Raw genomic sequence first — 19,679 nt, forward strand, 5'->3', positions numbered from 1 at the left:
GCGAGCCGACCCAAGAACCTTGGGCTTGTGTCAGCCGCCCTCTTGTCTTCTCAGGCTGGAGTGTTGCAAGATCGGCACACGAGGATGCATCTCACTGGCCAAGGCTCTCCGGTCCAACCCCTCCCACCTCCAACAGCTGGACCTGTGGGGCAATGACATCGGAGAGGAAGGAAAGCGGGCCTTGGAGGAGGTCCAACTGGATTCTCGCTGCAGTCTGAAGATCAAGTGGTAGGTTCCAATCATCTTCCAAGGTGCCGTTGAAGAAAATGGCTTCCAAAAAGTCGCTCGCGCCTAGCTCCAAAACCAGATTTGCTGACTTGAATAAAGTAGAGAAGCACACATGAAATCAATCAAAGGAAATGTTTTAATACTAACTTCATGATGTGCACTTTGACATCACAAATGTTTTGGGCCATATTGCCTGAATGAAGTAAGTGTTCAATGCATGCCCGGTGTTTTTCCTCAAACGCTGAATGCTTGGTTATATCTATCTAGGGATGATTGATGTGACGCCATTGACGCTAGCCTTGGATCCTTGGGAAGAGTTCTGAGGACGGATGGATGTGGATGCATGCAGAAGGTCGCGAAGGATGCGTTTCCCATGGAGCGTATGGCTGAGGACGCCCGCTGTCCAAAAGGAAACGGCAATGCCTGTCCTTCACGTTAGTTGCTTGATTCTCCGAGCGATGATAAGGCATAGATATTTCCACATTTCACAAATAAGATGTGAAATCCAACACAGACGTGTGCTCCTGACACTCTCCTGCCATCCACACTCGTGGCGGGCGGGACTTGACCCTTGACCCTCCACTTCCTCGCATAATTTGACCTGCTGGCACCAAACGCCGACCAATGGTGAATGTTGAGGCAAATAATAATTGCATCATCATGCCTTCAATTGACTTGTTTTTGAATGCACTTTGATCACTAAAGCGCCATGAAATATAAATACCGTAATTTTCGGACTATAAGTCGCGTTTTTTTTCATAGTTTGGGTGGGGGGGCGACTTATACTCAGGAGCGACTTATATATGTTTTTTTTTTTCAAAAATTTTCAAAAAAAAAAAAAGGTGAAACCGCGATAAACGAACCGCAAGGGATTACTGTAATTTGAATTTCAAGTGACGACAGCAGCGCAACATCGCGTCAGCAGCAGCTCGTCGAGTCAATCTTTGTCCTTTATGTAAACAACCGCCGCGCTGCTGTCGCAGCGTCGCAACAACACGTGAGCAACAACAGGCTAAACGATAGGTATGCTAACGTGACATAAACACAAACTAAGAGCTGAGAATGGCCCTGACGTAAAATTATTATTAAGTTATTCAAAAAACTATTACATAAATAACACGTTAATAAAACCATCTGCGTCACACCAATTCATTAAATCCATCAATCGTCCTTTGTCAACAATGCGTGCGCGCCGCTGACGGCTCTTGCACTTTAAAATATTCCACAGGCCCATATAACCATATATAAATTAGATATCAAATAACTATTACATAAGCAATAATGTTATCAAACCACCTGTGCAGTCTAAATCATTACATCCTTCAATCAAATTCCTCGTCCTTTGTCAACAACGCCGCGCGCTCGTGCGCCCTGACGTCAGCCTCGTTGTTATTCCACAGATCTAGTGTATAACTAGATTGTAGCGTTAACAAAGTACTTCCGGTCTGTGGTTTCAGCGCTTCTGTTGCTATGGCAACACATTCAAGTCCCTGACTGTGAAGACTGTACAAATATTCCAAAAATGTACACGTCAATCTAAAGTGTGTGTGCGTGTGTGTGCATGCGTGTAAATAACATAACCTCGGCACTGCCAACATCTTTCTGCTGGAGGTCATCGGGAGCTTGTCTTCACATGTAGGAGGATTCAAGTCAAATTGTAATCAGAGTACTGTTGGATTTTGTCCACAATTTAGGGAGCGCGCTATCTGCGCCTCACGGCAAAAGCCATTGCCAATCACCTGTTATCCAATTTACTCACTGCATGCTCGTTTGATTTCTTCAGATTTAGGAAAATGCTAAGACACTGAAGCAGAAATTAGACTTACACAGATTGGTTGAGTTCAATCACAATTCTTGTTAAGAAAGCTCTGTTTTCAGGAAAGTACAATACAGCGCTGGGCCTTTCAAGAGCAGAAAGTCTCCATTCCGAAAAGGCAACGTTCAAGCTTCTTTGGTCAGCTTATATTCAGTTGCACATGCCGGTGTGGGCCGAGTTTGATGGGTGATGAGTCGTTGGGGTGGGGCAAGTTCGCAGTAGAGTTTGATTCCATGGTAGTGGGTGCTGATTATGGGCGATTCGGTGTGTGTGTGTGTGTGGGGGGAGGGGGGGGGGCTGCTGTCTTCCATCCCGTCTTTCGGCCTTGGCGATCATCTTTGGCCGAGTCCTTGGCTGTCTCCCTCTGGCACCTGCTGGTTTTATCTCCAAGCGACCTTCCTGTAAACATTCTGCTCCATTCTTGCACATACACTGTCGCACCTCATCCATTCGTCATTCTTTCAATTTTGTCATTTTGTACGGAATGATGTGAGCTTTTGGCTGTGACATCATCAATTTATTCATGTTCCCTGACTATGCAAAGTTTGTTCTCACCACTTACCATGTTGTTGTTTGTTTGTTCTTTTGATACTCCATGTACTTGCTTACGTCATTATATTCTTAGTTTAATCATGGTTCCAACCGTATCTTTTCTTTGTTAGGCAAAATATCTCCCTCTGTGCAGAACGTTCAGTAGTAATAGAAAAGCTGGCGTCTAGCATTAGGCAACATATGACGTTTAATCAAAACACAAGATATAATCAAGTACTGAACATTCTAGACCAGTGTTTCCCAACCTTTTTTCATTCACGGCACACCTTTTCATTGGAAAAAATCTCGAGGCACACCACCAACAAAAATCTGTTAAGTGTTACACCAGCTTCTATATTAAAATCAGTTATATTACAACAAAAGACGTAAAGTTCTATTCCTATATATGTATGGAGAGTCGACTAATTGAAGAAAAATAAATACTAAATATTCTTTAAATTGTATTTCTTTTGTAAATAAAAGTGACAGTTTTTGAAAAAAGGTTTTAGACAGCATAAGGAATAAATTATTGAAAGTGATTGTGATCAAAATCCAAAAGAATCAATATGACTTTGTTTACTGTTTTAGACTAGCTCTATAAATATTGCGACATTAAGAACAAAGTCACTTTTAAAGACGCTCTGCTGTTCTGACAGCGGCTGAGTGGCTATCACAGTCGAGGTGTCTCGACTTGACTGTGTATTTTATGTTGGTGAAAAATGAACAATCCAGGTTCTCCCATTGAACTACCTGCTCTGATTTCCATCGGACCGAAAACGCACCACAGCCGTCATAGTGTCACTGTTAGTAAAAGCACACAGCAACACACACATAAACTGAGTATGTGCCGATGCCACAACATGAAACCTCAAGATTCTCCGATTTGCCCCGCATGCACAATTAGCAAGTGGCTGACCAGGCCTTGTGCTAACTGACCAGTGGTTTGGCCAACCTGTTTACAATGCGCTCCGTAATTAATGTTGGACAATTTCCCACGGCACAGCTGAACATCTCTCACGGCACACTGGTTGGGAAACACTGTTCTAGACCAGTGGTCCCCAACCACCGGGCCGCGGACCGGTACCGGTCTGTGGGTCACTTGGTACCGGGCCGCGGAGCCGCACAGGAAAAAAAAAAAAAAAATTTTTTTTTTTTTTTTTTTTTTTTTTTTTCATTGACGATCAATTCATTCAGGTTAAGACGCTCGTCCCGGTCACGTGACATGTCTCCCCAGTCGAGCCCGCAAAGCTAGCAAAAATGAGTAAGAATTTATTTTGAAAAATGTAAAAAATTTGGCGAATCTCTCCCAATTACATCTGTCGGTGCATCTGAAAAATAAGGACTCTTGACACAGGGCGCTCGTCTCGGTCACGTGACATGTCACCACAGTCAAGCCCCCGAGGCAAGCAAAAATGAGCAAGAAACAGAGAAGTTTGGAAAGCTTCTTCGGAAAGGGAAAAACGTCCAATGAGGACACTGAAGAAGAAGAGGCTACGACTTCTAAGAAAAGGAAAGCTGCATTTAAAAGAACATTTCTGGAGTCCTACTTAAAATATGGATTTATCGCCACAGGTGACTCTGACGCGCCAAGTGCACTCCGCATATGTGGCGAAAGACTAGCTAACGAGGCAATGAAGCCTTCAAACCTGCTTCGGCACATGGAGACCAAACATCCTGCATTTAAAGACAAACCTTAACCACTTCGGGTGTCATTGTCTCCGATTACGCCTAGATGGGAACGGCTCATTTCTGAGAAAAGAGCTCGGTGCTCCCACTAATTCAACGTTTTATTTTTATGTGGTATATATTTGTTTTTATGCCAGTCGTATCATTTTATTTCATCCTATTTATATATATAAATATTTAAATAATAAATATATAAATATATTTATTTATATAAAGGCCGGTCCGCGAAAATATTTCTGACACGTAACCGGTCCGTGGTGCAAAAAAGGTTGGGGACCACTGTTCTAGACGACCCTGGCCGTGTCCATGATTTAGAAAAAACATCAGGCATGCATTACACAGTTCCTTAAGGGTCATTAAGCTATTTAGGCAATATATCAAAAACATTTGTTATTTCAAAGTGCTCCGAAATATATATCAGATCATAAAGTTATAAAAACCTTTGTCATTACCACCTATCAAAAATGTCTAGTTATGTCTTCTTTATTGATTTGGTGTGTAGGTATAATTATATGCTTAAAATGTTTCTTTTATTGATTTAATATGTGAATATACTTGTCTGCTTATGTACTTTATTCACTGAGGTTTGAGCATATCTGTTTTTGTAGCTAGGCAGGACTTTTTGTATTTCGACCCCATTCCTTCACTGACACAAATGACATGGTGTCTGGGTAGCAGTAGCAGTTATGACTGCTGGGCTCCAGCACGCACGCACGCACGCCCGCCCGCGACCCCCGTGGGGACAAGCAGCATAGAAAATGGATGGATGGATATTTATTTATTCACTCACATACTTCCTTGCGACCCTTGCCAAAGCACGGGAATTTTGTATCCAACTCTTCCGTGAGCGTGCGTTTTGGTTTCGGCATTGTTTGTAAACACTCGCTGTAGATTGGCCAGCCCAGTAGCAAAGTGAAATGGAATGGAATGTACCTGAATTATGGTTGAGGCAGTCCAACAAAATCCCGGACCATTTTGAAAATGCCCCCGGACATGTTTTTAGGTCTCAAAAGTAGGACACGCATGTCTGGGAAAAAGGGACGTCTGGATGCCCGGACCAAATAGTTTCGCTTGTCTCACCAGTCCTACCAGTTCGACGGTATGGCTGTGATGCTAAACTCCCAGTGAACATAAGAACTCTTGTCTCCTTTGCGAACGAACCGGCTTAGGCTAATTGTACCGCAAAGACTCTTTCCAATTGATCAAATGCAAGATCCGTTTTTGAAAGAGCGCGGTGCGTGCCCTCAGCTCGTCCACGAGATCTTGGGAGGGCGGGATCTGCGCTGCGCTGCGGCTGCTGGACTCGCACGGGAGGACGGCTGGCTGGGGGAGCGTGGTCTTGTCAGCTCAACGCTATTTTCGGACTGCTTCAAGTGATCCCTTTGCGTTCAGGTTCATGCGGGAACGATGGCTCTGGATATGAAAATCAAGGGCCTGCTGTTGGAAACGCTGGAAGACCTGGGGCAGGGGGACTTCAAGAAGTTCAAGTTTTATACGAACCTGCCCGAGAGCGTCAAAGAAAACGCAGACCGGACTGACATCGCCGCACAGCTGATGAACAGGCACGGCAAGAACGCGGGGGAGAAGACCATCGAGATTCTGGAGAAGATCAACAACTACAACCTGGCCCAGAAGCTGCGCAACGACCTGGCGCAAATCACAGGTAAGGTGAATGTGGCTTCTGGTGGGGGAGGGGGGGGGGGAGTTCATCCAGAAAGCAGCTTACCTGAAAACTCTCAGGTGATACAAATGATCCTCCTTCACTTGCCTCCTTGAGGGGAAGGGGAAGCGGCGGCGGCGGCATGGCTGCGGCACGCTTGCGGCCAGGCCTAAAGACGGTTTTGCGACACGGGATCTCCTTCTGCGCCCTCAGGTAGCATCTCCTCAGTCGATAACGAGCAGATCGGCAAATTCAAGCGGGAGCTGCAAGAGAACCTGCGGAAGATCTACCTCAACGTTCCCGAGGGCAACACGGAGTACAGCGAGCAGAAGACTCTGGAGAATGTCTACACCAAGCTCAACATTAGACGCGGCGTCGCCGGTCTCCCCGACAAGCAGCACGAGGTCCTTCAGATGGAGATGTGCGGCGTGGCCGAGGAGGAGTCCATCCAGCCGTGCGACATCTTCGAAAGCCAGAAGCCCCTTCGCACGATGCTCACCGTGGGCTTCGCGGGCATCGGGAAGACTTTCCTAGTGCGCAAGTTTGTCCTGGACTGGGCCGGCGGGAGAACCAACACAGACGTGGACTTCATCTTTCCCTTCGCCTTCCGCGAGTTGAACTTGGAGGAGGAGAAAAGCTTTTCGCTGGCGGAGCTCATCCGACTCTTTGTCTGGGAGAGCGAGGCCATCAAGATGCTGGACCACATCTTGGTCAGTCTGCAAGAGTCGGCCAACCGCCACTACCAGTCCAGCAAGATCAAGATTTTGTTTGTGCTGGACGGCCTGGACGAGTCCCGCCTCAAACTGGACCTGAGTGACGAGCGCAAGAAGCGCCTGGATGTGACCCGAGCCTACCCCGTGGAGGTGCTCCTGGCGCATCTCATCAAGGGGAACCTGCTTCCCTGCGCCCGGGTTTGGATCACCACGCGGCCCCAGGCGGCCCACGACATCCCGCCGCGCCTGGTGGACAGCAGAACCGAGGTGAAAGGCTTCAGCGACTCCCAGAGGCTGGACTACTTCAGGAAGAAGTTCCCCGCCGAGGAGGACGTCATCAAGCACATCCAGAAGTCCCGCACCATTTTCATCATGTGCCACTTGCCCATCTTCTGCTGGCTCACCGCCACCGTTCTCCAAGACTGTCGGGATGCCGGAAAGGAGCTGCCCGAAACCCTGACCGAGATGTACACAGAGTTCCTGCTCTATCACCTGGACAAGTCCAAGGAGCGAGACAGCCGGAAGAGCACAGAGTACGTCACAGCGTTGGCCAAGCTGGCTTTTCAGCACCTGATGAAAAAGCAACAGATCTTCTACGAGAGCGACTTGCGGGAAAGCGGCTTGGATGACCTGCAGGGCACAAAACACTCGGGAGTCTTCACCGTGGTCTTCAAGGAGGTACCCCCGCTCAAGAAATACCAACGCAGGATGTTTCAGTTCATCCACCTGACCGTCCAGGAATATCTGGCCGCGCTCCACGTGATGATGAGCTTGTTCCAGGACAACAAGAACGTGCTGGACAATTCCAGGTGGACGCGGAAAGGCCTCCTGTTGCTTTGGAAGCGGAAGCAGCTCACTCGGGTACACGAGGCGGCCATCCGCAAAGCCTCCAAGAGTGAGGGAAACCTGGACTTGTTCCTCCGCTTCCTGCTGGGCCTCTCCTTGCAGTGCAACCAGGATCTCCTGGGTGAGCTGCTGAAGGTTCCCAAGAACTACAGACACAGCAACGCAGAAACTGTCCGCTTGATCAAGCGACGGATCAAGCGGAATTCTCCCGAGGAGAACATCAACTTGTTCTACTGCCTGAAGGAGCTGAAGGACGAGTCCCTGCTGGAGCAGATCCAACAATACCTAAAAGGGGGGCAATTGTTCACGGAGGACCTACCTCCGGCCATGTGGTCGGCCCTGGTCTTCTTCTTGCGGGCTTCCGACGAAGCCATGAGCTGCTTCGAACTCCAGAAATACGCTCCGTCCGAGAAGGGGCTCCTGATGCTGCTGCCGGTGGTCAAGGCTTCTCAAAAATCAGTGTAGGTGCCGTCGAGCCAGCACGCTGAACCGGCCGCGCACATGTCAGCAGCCCAAACCCTCTTGTCTTCTCAGGCTCAGGGGCTGCCAGCTGAGCAAGAAAAGCTGCGAGGCGCTGGCCTCCGTTCTAAGCTCGCCCGGCAGCCTGAGGGAGCTGGATCTCGCCTACAACGACTTGCGTGACGACGGGCTGGAGGCGCTCGCCGCCGGACTGGCAAAGCCGCAGTGCACCTTGCAAGTTCTCTGGTAAGGCTCCCCTCGAGCGGCAGAAGGCCAGCCGGCCCAAGAACCTTGGGCTTGTGTCAGCCGCCCTCTTGTCTTCTCAGGCTCCGGAACTGCCAGCTGAGCAAGAAAAGCTGCGAGGCGCTGGCCTCCGTTCTAAGCTCGCCCGGCAGCCTGAGGGAGCTGGATCTCAGCTGGAACGACTTGCACGACGACGGGCTGGAGGTGCTCGCTGCCGGACTGGCAAAGCCGCAGTGCACCTTGCAAGTTCTCAGGTAAGGCTCCCCTCGAGCCGGCCCAAGAACCTTGGGCTTGTGTCAGCCGCCCTCTTGTCTTCTCAGGCTGGCACGGTGCAAGATCGGCACACGAGGATGCGTCTCACTGGCCAAGGCTCTCCGGTCCAACCCCTCCCACCTCCAACAGCTGAACCTGGGGTGCAATGACATCGGAGAGGAAGGAAAGCGGGCCTTGGAGGAGGTCCAAATGGATTCTCGCTGCAGTCTGAAGATCGAGTGGTAGGTTCCAAACATCTTCCAGGGTGTCGTTGAAGAAAATGGCTTCCAACAAGTCGCTAGCGCCTAGCTCCAAAGCCAGATTTACTGACATCAGATTGAATAAAGTAGAGAAGCACACATGAAATCAATCAAAGGAAATGTTTTTATACTAACTTCATGATGTGCACTTTGACATCACAAATGTTTTGGGCCATATTGCCTGAATGAAGTGTTCAATGCATATTGCCAGAATGAAGTGTTCTGGTGTTTTTCCTCAAACGCTGAATGCTTGGTTATATCTCTCTTATGTTTTGTCTAGGATCTTTGATGTGACACCAATATTGGATCCTTGGGGAGAGTTCTGAGCACGAATGGATGGATGGATGGATGTGGATGCATGCAGAAGCTCGCGAAGGATGCGTTTCCCCTGGAGCGTATGGCTGAGGACGCCCGCTGTCCAAAAGGAAACGGCAAAGCCTGTCCTTCACGTTAGTTGCTTGATTCTCCGACCGATGATAAGGCATAAATATTTCCACATTTCACAAATAAGATGTGAACTCCAACACAGACGTGTGCTCCTGACACTCTCCTGCCATCCAAACTCGTGGCGGGCGGGCCTTGACCCTTGACCCTCCCCTTCCTCGCCTAATTTGACCTGCTGGCACCAAACGCCGACCAATGGTGAATGTTGAGGCAAATAATAATCGCATCATCATGCCTTCAATTGACTTCTTTTTAAATGCACTTTGATGACTAAACTAAAAGTTGTAGAATGAACTATGAACTCTCATTATGATGTTACGATGGAGCGTACACCTGTACGTCATTTGTTGTGCGTTTTATGCCGTATTTTGTGTTTACTGCAGTGACGTGAAGTTTTCTCATGTACTATGTACCGTGGACATTTTACGTGGGTTTTTACCTTGTTTGCGGCAACGGCAAATAGAAGTGAGGTACAGTGATCCCTCTTTTATCCCGGATAATTGGTTCCAAGAGCATCCGCGATATGTGATAATCCGCAAACTTGTTTTTTTTTTAACATACGTACATACATACATACATACATTGTTTGTGTATCAGTAAGTGTATATTCAACCATATAAGTGCATATGTTATCATTAAAAGATGAAATAATATCCATTCATCGGTTACGATTTGAAGCTTTGCGGGATTGTATTGATAGAAAACAATTCATAACAACAATGAAGCAAGGAGTAATTACTTTGATACCCAAGCCTGGAAAAGATAAGAGACTGTTGGATGATTTAAGGACTCGAATTGTTTTTCTTCTGGAGCAATCGCAAACAGACTCAAAGAGGGAAGAAGTGCCAAAATCCAGGATTTCCACAGGAGATGGCATGCTTGCACAACGGAAGGAATGTCAACCGGAAAAGCTCCATCTTCAGACTGGACCCAGTCCTTGACCATGGCTTCTTGAGGGTTGGTGGTCGCCTGAGCAGGATGGCTATGCCAGAGGTACCGAAACATCCAGCTACCTTGCCTAAAAGGCATCACGTTTCAGAGCTTCTGCTTCAACACATTCATCAGCGAGTTGGCCATTGTGGCAGAAATCACATCTTGGCAAGTTTAAGGCAAAAATATTGGATTCCTTGTGCAAATTCTCTTGCGAGGGAAATTGTGAACAATTGTGTCCCCTGCAGGCGGAACTGTGCAGGTGAACAAAAGGTGGCCGATCGTTTGACTCCTGACCTCCCTCCATTCTCACATGTTGGAGTGGATTACTTTGGACCAATAGAGGTGAGGAGAGGGCGTGGCATGGCAAAACGTTATGGCGTGCTATTTACTTGCCTGACTACTAGAGCAGTCCATTTGGAAGTAGCACACTCAATGGATACAGACTCTTGCTTGCGTGAATGAATGCCTTTAGGCGCTTCGTAGCCAGAAGAGGCCAAGTGAAAGAATTAAGGTCGGACAATGGAACTAATTTGATCTCTGCTGAAAAGGAGCTACGGGAAGCACCGAAACGATGGAACATGGATCAAATTGAGCGTAGTCTTATCCAGAAAGGTGTCAAGTGGACGTTCAATCCTCCAGCCGGTGCGCACCATGGAGGCATCTGGGAGGGCATAATAAGAATGGTGAAAAGGATATTATCCTCCATCACAAACCAGCAGTCTTTGGATGATGAAGGTTTAGTAACAGTGATGTGCGAGGTTGAATCCATCCTGAACAGCCGTCCTTTGACAACCGTTTCCAGTGACCCTAATGACTCGGAACCACTGACGCCTAATCACCTACTGCAGCTAAAGGGTATGAGCAACAGCTGTACACAGTGTTTTAAGATAAGCGGGTGACAAGAACTATACAACATCTAACCTTTGAAATTTAAACTGGACTGAAACTGACACTCACAGACATCGTTCGTCCGGCTTTATCAAAGGAAGAGTTATTCATAACAACATTAGGCTTGTTTTGGATTGAATAGAGACTACGTCTGGTGATCCCGTGGAAGATGACGGCTATGTACTCTTCCTCGATGTTTGCAAGGCCATTGACTCTGTTGAATGATGCTTTTACTTTAGAAACACTTACCGTAATTTTCGGACTAACAGTCGCTCCGGAATATAGGTCGCATGAGCCATAAAATGCACCAAAAAAAACATAGATAAGTCACTCCGGAGTTGTCAAGTGGCTTGGTGGTACAAGAGAGTGTAAAATTAGGTATTGGATTTGGCCCAGGCACATTGGCTATCGCAAAACATGTAGTAGTTCCAAAATGTCACCAGGAGATGGTGTTAAAGCTTGACATAGGGGTGACCTGATGGAAATGAACAAATCTAATCAATTAAATTGTTAGCAATTGGGAGGAGACGACCTGTTCAAACACGTAGCAACGCACAATTTTGGAACATGACTTTGCTATGCCATCATTTTAAGAGCTTGAGCAATATCAATATATGTGTTTAAGTTGGAGGAACCCATTCTTGTGTTAAGTACTATTATGTGTTGAGATTGATCTTTATTAGACAAGATATATCTGATTTATGTTGCAATGTTTTGTCCAACCTGTATTTAACATTGGTGTTCCATCCATACCTGAATGGATTAAGTTGAGAGGAGGCTTGAAAGACATTTACATCTCCCATCTCACCCGCAAGGCGACCACGATTGTGAGTGATGTGAGTCACCCCGCTCACTCTTTGTTTGAGCTTCTGCCCTCTGGGAAGAGAGCGGTACAGGAGCCTGCGCTCCCTCCCGCACCACCAGACTCACCAACAGCTTCATACTCCAGGCTGTTAGGATCCTGAACTCTCTCCCCCTTTCTGCGTAGCGTCCTGTACTTTGCGCTATGCTTACTGTCTGCTGTTTGCACACTGGCTCAGTTTTGCTCCTCTTATTTATTGTGTTTATTTGTTTATTATTTATTCATCACTCATATTATTTATTTATTGTTTGTGCCTTCTTGTTTTTATTTTGTGTCGTCTACTTGTATGTCTATCGTGTACTATGTCTCGTCACCGTGGGATAGAGGAAACGGAATTTCGGTTTCTTTGTGTGTCTTGACGTATGAAGGGATTGACAATAAGATAAGATAAGATAATCCTTTATTATTCCCTCAGTGGGGAAACTCCTTTGTTAGCAGCAGTACACTTAACATATACACACACACACGCATGCGGGGAAGGGGGTAAAAGATTTTAAAGAAGTAGAAGGTATATATAATTAAAAAATATGGACAGTGTATACAAAATACACAATACACAATATGCAGTGGAGATAAAAAAAAATATTAGATAAAAAAAAAATAGTGCAAGTGAAGAAAAAATAAAAAATAAAAAACAGTGCAAAGAAAGCAGGTAAAAGAGTGTGAGGTAGACAGATATTGCACATAGTGTCATTGCACATATGGTTATTGCACGTTATTGCATGTTATTTGTCCGTTAGCTACGGTGATCGGCCTGGTTGTACAGTCTGATGGCAGCAGGGAGGAAGGACCTGCGATGCCTCTCGGTGGTGCATCGTGGGTGACGAAGCCGGTCACTGATGGAGCTCTCCAGGGCTCTGACAGTCTCATGAAGGGGGTGGAAGACATTGTCCATGATGGAGGACAGCTTAGCCACCATCCTCCTCTCCCCCACCACCTCCACCCGGTCCAGACTGCAGCCCAGGACAGCGCCGGCTTTCTTCACCACCTTGTCCAGCCTCTTCCTCTCCGCTGCAGTGATGCCGCTGCTCCAGCAGACCACGCCATAAAAAATGGCGGACGCCACCACAGAGTCATAGAAGGTCCTCAGGAGGCCGTCCCTCACTCCGAAGGACCTCAGTCTGCGCAGCAGGTGGAGTCTGCTTTGGCCCTTCTTGTATAGGGCCTGAGTGTTAACAGTCCAGTCCAGTTTATTGTTCAGGTGAACACCCAGGAACTTGTAAGAGTCCACAATCTCTATGTCCGTTCCCTGGATGTTCACCGGCGAGGGGGAGACTTTAGCAGACTTTGACTAATAGTGAAAGAAAGAACGAGCAAAACAGGAAACATCTGCATCCGGTGACGGGCTACGGTCAGGCGCAGTGGTTGCTGCTCGAAGCAAGGTTGCCAAGACAACCAGTGGTGCACGTGCCGTGACGCTGCCCGGAGTAAAAAAACGAAGATGGATTTTTCATTCTTTTTGAGATTGAACCAAAATCTACTAAGGTGAATTTCCAGAGTCTTCGAATTGGACTTTGTCAAATGTTAAGCTTCAAGGAAGGCAGAGGAGACAGCCGCTCCGGGCAGAAAGGGGAAGACTCCAATTTTACTTTTTTGGCTACGCTCCTCACGGCCAGACCTTTCCTCTTTTTTAAAAAGAATTCGGATTTTGGAACAAAGGAGAGCCGATCACTCGACTTGTTCAACCAAATAGGATTTTAGTCCTTTAGTCTCCTCTTTTGTTCTGAGTGGGTGAGTCTTGTTTTTTTTTGTTTTTTCGACTTGTCATTCTTTTTCTTGCTTATTCATTAAATCTCCTCTTAAGCCTTAATTCGGTTATCGATTATTTCGTATTAACTATGTTGAGCATGGTTTTATATGCGGTAATTAGAACTTTAAAATGTCTTTATTTCCCTATCATAGTCATTCTTTGAATCCGTTCAATTCTTTTTAAAGTGAAGACAGCTTTAATCAGATCTGGTTCAAAGTAGTTCTCTTGAGCTCAGCTAGGGCGAGGGCGCTCTAGTAAATGAACGAATCCTTGAGGTCTTAACAAAGACATCTAAAAATATCCGTAACATAACACAAGCATCAAACAACCGAAAGGAGCCATCATTATGGCGCGGTCATTTCGACGACTCGCCTCGAATTGAGTTACTCGGCTCGCGCGTCGGATGACTGGAGAAGGATTGGCGACATAAAGAAATTAGATTGATTCTGGTCGAAGTAATTTAAACTCGGGTGGTTAGATACGGACGAGTCCCTTCACCCCGGCTTATCGAACCCTTTGATGGGAAGCCGGTGACACTTTGATAAAAAGTGCGCGTTTGACAGAGTATGTCGCATTTTGGTGGGAAATTTCTTCGACAAAATCCAACACCAAGAACAGACATGAACGAGCAACAACAGGCTAAACGATAGGTATGCTAACGTGACATAAACACAAACGTAGAGCTGAGAACGGACGGGCCTGACGTAACATTCTGAGTTATTCAAATAACGATTACATAAATAACACGTTCATAAAACCATCTGTGTCACCCCAATTCATGAAATCCATCGATCGTCCTTTATGTCAACAATGGGTGCGCGCCGCTGACGGCGCTTGCACTTCAAAATATTCCACAGGCCCATATAACCATATATAAATTAGATATCAAATAACTATTGCATAAGCAATAATATTATCAAACCACCTGTGCAGTCTAAATCATTACATCCATCAATCAAATTCCTCGTCCTTTGTCAACAACGCCGCGCGCGCCCTGACGTCAGCCTCGTCGTTATTCCACAGATCTAGTGTATAACTAGATTGTAGCGTTAACAAAGGACAAGGAAAGACGTGGGTTTGGTAAACGGCTCTTTATTTAACAAAACAAACTTCCAGGCGTGCGGCGGCGTGGACTTCCAGCCACCGAGGTGGAAGAGAGATCCATAGAATAGGACCGGGCGTGCGTAAAAGCCATGACCCAGCCCCATCCACCGTCCCCGGACAGCCACCCGGCCGAGCGCCGGCCCCCGACTTCTATCCACTGAGGTGAAAGAGAGCTTCGTAGAGTAGGACCGGGCGTGCGGCCCTTCGTCATCTTCGTCATCCCGTGATCAATCTTTGTCCTTTTTGTAAACAACCGCCGCGCCACGCCGCGTCGCGTCGCGCTGTGCTGCTGACGTCACTTGAAATTCAAATTACAGTAATCCCTTGCTACATCGTGGTTCCACTTTTTTTTTTCTTTTTGAATTTTTTTTTAAAAAAAAAACACATATAAGTCGCTCCTTATTATAAGTCTCCCCCCCCACCCAAACTATGAAAAAAACCCCACGACTTATAGTCCGAAAATTACGGTACTTTTTGTGTCGGGACTCCAGTTAAATTGAAAGAAATGTGAATTGTTACCACTGAAGGACCAATCTATACATATAATATATAATATAATATATAATAATATATATTACATGAGACGCAGGTTCAAAGAGAGGTTCAATATCGAGGCGCCTTAGTCACGAAAGACAGAATTGCTTCGGAAGAAAATACGGATAATATTAATTATATTAATAATTGTACAGAAAGGGTATAACTGCATCTGAGGTAGTATTTCAGCTCAAAGTATTTTTGTTCTTACCTATTAATGGTGATCAATGAGGCAGAACATTTTTCTGTGTCGTTTTAGTGACGGACCACTGGCTAAAATCTCCGCTAGGAAAGGCCAGTTTTTCGAAGCTGTTGACTAGCCAAGTTATAGTTAAGTTTCTTAAGCCTTATTAACCACCTCTCACGCCTGTATATGCAGCTAATAAGGTAATGAGGGTGACGTTTCTGTGTTGTTTCATTGCGGAAGTTTGCATTTGATTTATGTACCTTGTTTATCTGTAGCATTGAAGCTTACAGCTAATAGAACCACTTGTTTGCTGCAGTATTGTAGTATTGAATATGTTTGTTAGTGGTGGTATATAGTATATGTATTATTGTGATGATGTTTAAAAGTTTATTTGTTTAACAGTCTTATAGGTATTATATGTTTTGTGATGACGTTTATTAGCAGTAGTGCAATATGATGTGAAAAGAGACCAAAGGAGATTAGTTTGAGCATATTGATTTATTGTTAAGAAATGCACTGTATGTTTATGTTTTTGTTTACACAGTTCTCACGGTCAGTCAAGGTCTGCCAAGTCAAGATAAACAGATCAGTAACAAAAAGAAGTCCAAGCTGTCTTTTATATACGAGAGGGCGTCGCCCTGACCTTTGGACGCCACAGCGACGAGGACTTTTGTTCGGAAGGCAATCGCTCACACGCTGAAACGAGACAACGCGAAGGAGCGCGTGCGTGCAGAGCCGCAAAGCCTTGCTGTTCAAAATCACGTTATTTAGTCAGCTGCACGGTTGGTCGGTCAGTTAGCGAGCGAGCCAGTCGCTCGGCGAGTCTGAACGACTTGTTGGCTTGTTTGGCGATTGCTCAGACGGTTCACTCGGTCCGCTTGTCGGTTATTCAGCTTTCAGTCGCTCGCTTTCTCCATAAATGGTCAGTTGTTTACTTTGATTGAAGTTGGGGGGTAAAGGGTAAGTTACTTCTTGAAGGGACGTAACGACAAGGAAGCCAAGCCAGCAGCAAAGTCATTGTCAAGCAGCCTCGAGGACCAGGAAGGAGTCGTAAGAAGAGCAGACTTTGGCCTCCAGCTACTCGGAAATGCCGCCACCTTCTGGGCTTTGGACGTGGGACGCTATTGTGGCCGTCTCTTGTGCGAGATAATTAAGGTGATCCCTTTGCGTTCAGGTTCATGCGGGAAAGATGGCTCTGGATATGGAAATCAAGGGCCTGCTGTTGGAAACGCTGAAAGACCTGAAGCAGGAGGACTTCAAGGAGTTCAAGTATTATACGGACCTGCCCGAGAGCGTCAAAGAAAACGCAGACCGGACTGACATCGCCGCACAGCTGATGAACAGGCACGGCAAAAACGTGGGGGAGAAGACCATCGAGATTCTGGAGAAGATCAACAACTACAACCTGGCCCAGAAGCTGCGCAACGACCTGGCGCAAATCACAGGTAAGGTGAACGAGGCTTCTGGTGGGGGAGGGGAGGGGCATCCAGAAAGCAGCTTACCTGAAAACTCTCAGGTGATACAAATGATGGCAACAGCTCTGGCCTCCTACACTTGCCTCCTTGAGGGGAAGCGGCGGTAGCACGGCCGCGGCACGCTTGCGGCCAGGCCTAAAGACGGTTTTGCCACACGGGATCTCCTTCTTCGCCCTCAGGTAGCATCTCCTCGGTGGATAACGAGCAGATTGGCAAATTCAAGCGGGAGCTGCAAGAGAACCTGCGGAAGAGCTACCTCAACGTTCCCGAGGGCAACACGGAGTACGGCCGGCAGGAGCCTCTGGAGAACGTCTACACCGAGCTCAACATTAGCCGCGGCGTCGCCGGTCTCCCCGACAAGCAGCACGAGGTCCTTCAGATGGAGATGTGCGGCGTGGCCGAGGAGGAGTCCATCCAGCCGTGCGACATCTTCCAAAGCCAGAAGCCCCTTCGCATGATGCTCACCGTGGGCTTCGCGGGCATCGGGAAGACTTTCCTGGTGCGCAAGTTTGTCCTGGACTGGGCCGGCGGGAGAACCAACACAGACGTGGACTTCATCTTTCCCTTCGCCTTCCGCGAGTTGAACTTGGAGGAGGAGAAAAGCTTTTCGCTGGCGGAGCTCATCCGACTCTTTGTCTGGGAGAGCAAGGCCATCAAGATGCTGGACCACATCTTGGTCAGTCTGCAAGAGTCGGCCAACCGCCACTACCAGTCCAGCAAGATCAAGATTTTGTTTGTGCTGGACGGCCTGGACGAGTCCCGCCTCAAACTGGACTTGAGCGACGTGCGCAAGGTGGACCCGGATGTGACCCGAGCCTACCCCGTGGAGGTGCTCCTGGCGCATCTCATCAAGGGGAACCTGCTTCCCTGCGCCCGGGTTTGGATCACCACGCGGCCCCAGGCGGCCCACGACATCCCGCCGCGCCTGGTGGACGGCAGAACCGAGGTGAAAGGCTTCAGCGACTCCCAGAGGCTGGACTACTTCAGGAAGAGGTTCCCCGCCGAGGAGGACGTCATCAAGCACATCCAGAAGTCCCGCACCATTTTCATCATGTGCCACTTGCCCATCTTCTGCTGGCTCACCGCCACCGTTTTCCAAGACTGTCGGGATGCCGGAAAGGAGCTGCCCGAAACCCTGACCGAGATGTACACAGAGTTCCTGCTCTATCACCTGGACAAGTCCAAGGAGCGAGACAGCCAGAAGAGCACGGAGGACGTCAAAGCGCTGGCCAAGCTGGCTTTTCAGCAGCTGATGAAAAAGCAACAGATCTTCTACGAGAGCGAATTGCAGAAAAGCGGCTTGGATTACCTGCAGGGCGCAAAACACTCGGGAGTCTTCACCGTGGTCTTCAAGGAGGTACCCCCGCTCAAGAAATACCAACGCAAGATGTTTCAGTTCATCCACCTGACCATCCAGGAATATCTGGCCGCTCTCTACGTGATGATGAGCCTGTTCCAGGACGACACGAACGTGCTGGACGATTACGTGCTGGACGATTACGTGTGGACGCTGAAAGGCCTCCTGTTGTTTTGGAAGCGGAACCAGCTCACTTGGGTACAAGAGGTGGCCATCCGCATAGCCTCCGAGAGTGAGGGAAACCTGGACTTGTTCCTCCGCTTCCTGCTGGGCCTCTCCTTGCAGTGCAACCAGGATCTCCTGGGTGAGCTGCTGAAGGTTCCCGAGAACTACAGACACGGCAACGCAGAAACGGTCCGCTTGATCAAGCGACAGATCGAGCGGAATTCTCCCGAGGAGAACATCAACTTGTTCTACTGCCTGAAGGAGCTGAAGGACGAGTCCCTGCTGGAGCAGATCCAACAATACCTCAAAGGGGGGGAACTGTCCACGGAGGACCTACCTCCGGCCATGTGGTCGGCCCTGCTCTTCTTCTTGCGGGCTTCCGACGAAGCCATGAGCTGCTTCGAACTCTGGAAATACCGTCGGTCCGAGAAGGGGCTCCTGAAGCTGCTGCCGGTGGTCAAGGCTTCTCAAAAATCCCTGTAGGTGCCGTCGAGCCAGCACGCTGAACCGGCCGCGCACATGTCAGCAGCCCAAACCCTCTTGTCTTCTCAGGCTCAGGAAATGCCAGCTGAGCAAGAAAAGCTGCGAGGCGCTGGCCTCCGTTCTAAGCTCGTCCCGCACCCTGAGCCATCTGGATCTCAGCTGGAACAACTTGCGTGACGACGGGGTGGAGGCGCTCGCCGCCGGACTGGCAAAGCCGCAGTGCACCTTGCAAGTCCTCAAGTAAGGCTCTCCTCGAGCGGCAGAAGGCCAGCTGGCCCAAGAACCTTGGGCTTGTGTCAGCCGCCCTCTTGTCTTCTCAGGCTTTGTTACTGCCAGCTGAGCAAGAAAAGCTGCGAGGCGCTGGCCTCCGTTCTAAGCTCGCCCGGCAGCCTGAGGGAGCTGGAACTTGGCTATAACGACTTGTGTGACGACGGGCTGGAGGCGCTCGCCGCCGGACTGGCAAAGCCGCAGTGCACCTTGCAAGTCCTCAAGTAAGGCTCTCCTCGAGCGGCAGAAGGCCAGCTGGCCCAAGAACCTTGGGCTTGTGTCAGCCGCCCTCTTGTCTTCTCAGGCTCAGGGGCTGCAAGCTGAGCAAGAAAAGCTGCGAGGCGCTGGCCTCCGTTCTAAGCTCGCCCGGCAGCCTGAGCCATCTGGATCTCAGCTGGAACAACTTGCGTGACGACGGGGTGGAGGCGCTCGCCGCCGGACTGGCAAAGCCGCAGTGCACCTTGCAAGTCCTCAAGTAAGGCTCTCCTCGAGCGGCAGAAGGCCAGCTGGCCCAAGAACCTTGGGCTTGTGTCAGC

At 48.3% G+C, this 19,679-nt stretch overlaps 2 protein-coding genes and 2 long non-coding RNA genes across 6 annotated transcripts in view; 2 read left to right on the plus strand and 2 right to left on the minus strand.

Annotated features, from left to right (window-relative positions):
- Nucleotides 1-19,679, minus strand: part of LOC119128357 — a 252,135-nt gene that overhangs the window by 191,929 nt on the left and 40,527 nt on the right. The window lies entirely within an intron of this gene.
- LOC119128354 overlaps nucleotides 1-19,679 on the plus strand; it is a 113,887-nt gene that overhangs the window by 92,874 nt on the left and 1,334 nt on the right. The window contains 5 exon segments of the mRNA XM_037260669.1: nucleotides 8,015-8,185; nucleotides 8,266-8,436; nucleotides 18,946-19,116; nucleotides 19,197-19,367; nucleotides 19,448-19,618. Coding sequence (XP_037116564.1) covers nucleotides 8,015-8,185; nucleotides 8,266-8,436; nucleotides 18,946-19,116; nucleotides 19,197-19,367; nucleotides 19,448-19,618 — 855 coding nt within the window.
- LOC119128436 lies at nucleotides 107-19,677 on the minus strand. The gene is made up of 3 exons (XR_005099008.1): nucleotides 19,663-19,677; nucleotides 7,789-8,229; nucleotides 107-120 (listed from the first exon to the last, which is right to left on the minus strand). It is a non-coding gene; the product is annotated as an uncharacterized LOC119128436 (long non-coding RNA).
- On the plus strand, nucleotides 9,429-11,722 carry LOC119128433. The gene is made up of 3 exons (XR_005099006.1): nucleotides 9,429-9,980; nucleotides 10,964-10,966; nucleotides 11,031-11,722. It is a non-coding gene; the product is annotated as an uncharacterized LOC119128433 (long non-coding RNA).

This window comes from Syngnathus acus, chromosome 10 (assembly GCF_901709675.1).
Source record: "Syngnathus acus chromosome 10, fSynAcu1.2, whole genome shotgun sequence".
NCBI classification, from domain to species: domain Eukaryota; kingdom Metazoa; phylum Chordata; class Actinopteri; order Syngnathiformes; family Syngnathidae; genus Syngnathus; species Syngnathus acus.